This window comes from Apaloderma vittatum, unplaced genomic scaffold (genome assembly GCF_000703405.1).
Source record: "Apaloderma vittatum isolate BGI_N311 unplaced genomic scaffold, ASM70340v1 scaffold7335, whole genome shotgun sequence".
NCBI lineage: Eukaryota > Metazoa > Chordata > Aves > Trogoniformes > Trogonidae > Apaloderma > Apaloderma vittatum.
In genome coordinates this window covers 22548-27543 of record NW_009718689.1, presented here as the reverse complement: position 1 = coordinate 27543, position 4996 = coordinate 22548, and the positions used below count along the sequence as shown (strand labels likewise).

Below are 4996 nucleotides of genomic sequence, written 5' to 3'. Positions count from 1 at the left end.
GGCAGCCCCATCCAGCAGAGGAGGCCTGAGTCCAGGTGTGGGGGAAAACTTCTGCTCTGTGCCCGGACAGCCCCAGGCAGGGGGCTGGATCTGGCCCCCAAAGCTGGCAGCTGTGGCAGCAGAGGGTCACACCTCAGCTCTGCAGCCCTGCCCTGTACCCGCCCCGGCCCTCAATGGCAACGTACGTGGTGCTTCACGCCCTCCTCCACTGACTCGATGTTGCACTGCATCAGCACCACCTGCAACGGAGGTCCAGGGCCCCGTAGCGGCGGCCACGTGGCGCGGCTCCCCAGGGCAGGGGGAGCTCCCTTCCTTCCCTCACCTTGCGGGTCTCCACCTCAGCAGGCTCTGGAGTCGGGGTCTTCACGGACGGTGGAGCAATGGGGGATTTCACCACGACCTGCTGGGGCTGCTGAGGTCGCGGCATCCCGAAAGCTGTGAGGGGGTAGATACCGTTCCTGCAAGAAGGGAGTAGGGTCTGAGGTTACATCTCTCTGAAGCTTTTCCAGTCTCACACAGCTTAAGTTGGCCTTTAAAGAAAACCCTCTTACCTGACATCCTCCAGGAACTTGTCCAGCTCCAACGCTGGAGACTGAGAGAAACTGGGGAGAAAAAAAAAAAAAGTACTGAGGTAAGAAGTCATTTAACAGAACCATCCACTCAAGCTTTTTCGATGCGATTTCAAACCCTCCTGTCCCAGACCACGGCTGTGTCATGGGCAGGACTGGTGCGGACAGACATGGGACCAGACATCTCTGACCTCCCTGCACAGGAAGAAACTGTTCATAGAAGCCAAAGATGAGGCAACATTTCAATTGTGGCAGAACAGGTATCGCCTCCCTGCAGAGAGCTGTCGGCTGCAGAGGGTTACTTGGGAGCTGGCCTGCTGCCACCACATGCCCAGTGGGTGAGAGCAGAGCCCTAGAGCCCATGTCTGTCTCTGGAAGAGCTCAGGTGCTCGCACCACAGAGCCTGCGGGCACAGCACCATCAGCCCGATCGCTCCATGCCAGGGCCTGGAAGCTGCACCTCAGGATCACAGAATCACAGAATGTCAGGGATTGGAAGGGACCTCAAAAGATCACCTAGTCCGGCCCAACGCAGATTCAACGCCCTGCGTAAACACTCCTCACTGGAGCTGAGAATACTCATATTCTCTAATTTCTTTCCCAGACTGCTTGGTCAGCTCAGTGGCTTTTTAATGCTGTGTCCCACAGGAAGTCTTCCTACCAAATAGTTTTTACATCTTCAGCCTCTAACTCCATTCCTGGCTGGGAGGGCAGCGAGCACTGACAACCCCTCCGCTCTGTGCTGCCACCGGCCATGTGCCCGCTGCGCTTCCTGCTCGCCTGCAGGAGCCCACGATTCCTCCACATGGTGACGATTATTTCCAGCCCCCCTGGTCTGCCCCAGGACCATTGCAGGTGACCGCTGTGCACACGTGCATCACACGGGCCATGGCATCAGACATTTCACCAGTGACCACGACCTGGCCCTGGGCACCTGATCCCAGATGTGCTTGTGCCCACAGAGGCACCACAGCGTGTCAGCAGTGACTGTGAGAAGCTCATCCCCTGTGGCTCCCTCACAGCCTGCTCAGACAGAGCACACTGCGGGGTACTCACATCATCTTCACTCCTTCTCTGTCCTCATGATTAATCTCTGCCAACACCGCACTCATGTCAAGGTTTTTGGTCATTTCTTCTAAAGCGTTTTCAGGAATCATATCTATCAAAGAAAAAAAAAGTTAGAACAACTGCAATTCCTTTCTGATCTTGGAAAGGCAGCAAAGGCTTTGGGCTGTTGACTCGGCGCTGTTCAGAGGGCGTAGGGCGGTTTCTGTTTCATGAGGCCCCAGTCCTGTCCACTGGGAGCAGCGTGACAGTCCCAGCTCGGCACCAGCACCACAGCTTAGATGTGGCACCCGGGGTCTCCATACTCACGCTGATGCCCAACGATGCAGTGCGCGGCCAGCAGCTTCAGCGACGGCACCTCAAACAGCGCCTGGTGGAACAGGAGCTCCCGGGCAGTGGGGCGCTTGCCAGGGTCCTGCTCTAGACACTTCTGGATGAACTCCTGGAAGACAGGAACCGTGTGAGGCCGGGCACAACACCCACACATCCGCAGGGGGCCTGGGTCCTTCCTCGCTCACCCTCTGCAGGGGGTCCTCCAGCAGCTGGATGGCACTGTTGATGGCCTCCTGCGGAACGTAGGACGACTCGCCATTGCCCTGGATTTCCAGCACCGCCATCTGTGAACACAAAGCAGCGCATCGGACCTCACCCGGAATGACCAGTGGCACCGGGCAGAGCTCGAGGGAGTGCTGCCAAGCGCAAGATCGTGACGGTCAAGTTGTCCGGTGCTATTCAAGGTCATGGCTTGTGGAGGCAGAGAGAGAACGAGCGCCTCATTACGAGAGCTTGCTTCTAGCACCCGAACAAATTGCCAGGGAGACCTGAAAACCATGCCAGCGTCACCTTAGACAGTAAATATCTCCGTTCTGAATCCCATGATGCATTGGCCTGTACTTCTGCTTCATAATTCCCATCCTCTAATGAAGTAGTAACTGGACCAGTGCCAGAATCTGACAGCGTCCCCCCCGGCTGCATGAATAGCCCAGTGTTAGAGGCACAAAGGCGAGCACACAATGGCATTCAGAATGGGCTCCAGCCAACACAGACCCAAAGTCCCGGCTAGGAAAGGCCCGCAAAGGATGCCAGAGAACGTCTCAGATTAACCTCAAGTTTTGCTTCCTAGAAGTTGTGTGTTTCCACAGTTCTCTGTGTGTTTGGGGGAGCCTCAGCGGGGATCCCTCCCAGGCAAAGTGCACTTGGCACGGAGAACAACAGGCACTTGCTGCCAGGGGAACCCACCCATAACCACGGCATCTCCAGAGCCACCTCCTGCCCTCATGGTTGCCTGTCCCACACTCACCTCCAGCGCACACATCCCAAAGGAGTAAATGTCCACAGCAGTAGTGACATTGGCAACTTCTGTAACACAGAAATAATGCTCCATTACTCGTCCATCCCCGCATCCAGCAGGGCCACCTCTGCACCAGGCCATGACAGCCCTGCAGCCTTCTCTCCCTCTTCTGTTATCAAGAGACAGAGGAGCTGAAGCACTTAAGCAGGCAAATAATTCAAATCCATTAATGTAACATCTGTCAGGGGCCCGGAGCTGAAAACAAGATGCAGAACAGCTTGGAAGCATGAGTGAGGCCAACAAAGAGCAGGCTCGCAGCTGGAGCCACACCGTACCTCCATACTCTGGGGCAAAGAAGTGCAGGTTCTTCTGCTCCTCACGACAGGTCTTCACGTGGTTGTTAATCGTGTCCGGTGCCACTAGAAGAAAGTCAGGAATGTTTAGGATGCAGAAAGCCGCAGTCCATCCCAACTAGATCCTAGGGAACTCACGCAACCCTAGGGCCCTCCGGTGCCCAAAGGGGCAGCACAGTAGAGTTGTGTCAGCCCTTCATCAGTCCCACATCTTGGGTTACCTGCCCTGACACATTTCTCTGTCATTTCCTTGGCTGCAGATTGACTCAGGCAGCTCAGTGCTGCTCTTCAAGAGCAAACCCAGAGACCGGAGCTGCTGCAGAACTGGAAGACAAGCTGGGAAGGACTCCCTGCTCAAGTGTGAGTCCTGAAAGCACCCAACTTAAATCAGATCTACGGCATTTGACGCAACTGTAACAGCAGTCTGAGGAACAGCCAGAGGTGCAGAGATCACTGCAACCAGTCCCCACCTCAGGGCTCTAGGAGAGGGACAGACCCACAAGACAACCCTGCCACGTATCAACAGGGCACTGGTGCCAAAATGGCTAAAAACAAAAGTCAAGTCACACAAAGCTGGTGAATGAGGAGACGACCACCTTGACCCCCCAGCAACCAGCTCCACCACAGCCATGAACCACTCTGAGCTACGGCAAGGGAACAACTCCCAGCCACAAGAGCAACGAGCAGAACACACGTATGGACCCCCCACAAAAAAGAAACCTCCAGGGCAGCCCCCTCTGAAGAGGCTGCCAACAGCTCTCCAGAACTGAGCAGCTGCCTCCACCAGGCAGGCAGGGAGCAGCGTCCCCATCCCCTCTGAAACTCTACTTCCACCCTTGAATGTGCCCAGCCCTGCAGCCTCAGGCCCTGCTCCCGTCCCGTCAACCTCCCGGACAGTTACGGTCGGTCCTGATCTGGGCTGCTACAGCGTGGACTTGCATGGGATGTTTCTCCAGGTGTTCCTGGATTAGGGCAAGACACGCTGGAGAGAATTCCAAGCTGAATGAGACTGAACTAGTCCCCAGCCTCAGAGGAGAGATGTTTTGGTCAGACAGGAAGGACCTTCCGTGGTAACTCAACTGAACCTTGCTGCACGGCCAGCATCCGCTTTCCCAGCTGACCCCTCACAAGCAGTTTACTCCTTTTTCTTCTCACACTACCTCAGCACAGTTGAGACAACTTCGTTCCTAGTGCTCACCCATTTACAAACACCACCGGGTCCCCTCTGCTTCACAGTGCTAGCAGAGCTCAATTCTTTGTCCTAAGACCTGCCCTGAGCTTTCCTGGTGACACCGACGGCTTCAGATGAGCCCTGGCCACACGTAGTCACGCCCCCACAGACTGTGCCGGCGCACAGGTCGGATCCCCCAAGACGAGCAGACACCAGGTCCTCCTCAGCTCCAAGCTCTGGGCTCCTGTGCAGCTTCGCAGCTCGTGCTGCTGGGTTCCCTACCAGAGGAACGGGAACTGTCCATGCTCCGATGTCCTCCTGCGCTTCTGGAGGACACACTGACCCACCTCGGCATCACATGCTCCCCACATCTCTGTCAGCAGCCTCGACATCACTGAGGGCAGTGCTTGCGGGACGCCGAGCCCCTCCTCGACCTTGGACTGTCCCCATACAGAGGGGAAACACCCAGGGGCCAATTCCAGAACCCTCAGAAGAGGTTCGGGACATTCATGATGGAGAGGTCCCGGTAACCTGCCCCCATCTAGGGG

General features: G+C 56.3%; 1 protein-coding gene across 1 annotated transcript in view; it reads right to left on the bottom strand.

The window, feature by feature from the left end:
- Positions 1–4996, bottom strand: part of NRBP1 (nuclear receptor binding protein 1) — a gene marked incomplete at both ends in the record, with an annotated part of 20517 nt that overhangs the window by 332 nt on the left and 15189 nt on the right. Inside the window, 8 exons of the mRNA XM_009870327.1 lie at positions 186–239; positions 323–458; positions 552–602; positions 1625–1727; positions 1943–2075; positions 2152–2250; positions 2934–2992; positions 3260–3343. Coding sequence (XP_009868629.1) covers positions 186–239; positions 323–458; positions 552–602; positions 1625–1727; positions 1943–2075; positions 2152–2250; positions 2934–2992; positions 3260–3343 — 719 coding nt within the window. The remainder of the gene's footprint in view (positions 1–185; positions 240–322; positions 459–551; positions 603–1624; positions 1728–1942; positions 2076–2151; positions 2251–2933; positions 2993–3259; positions 3344–4996) is intronic.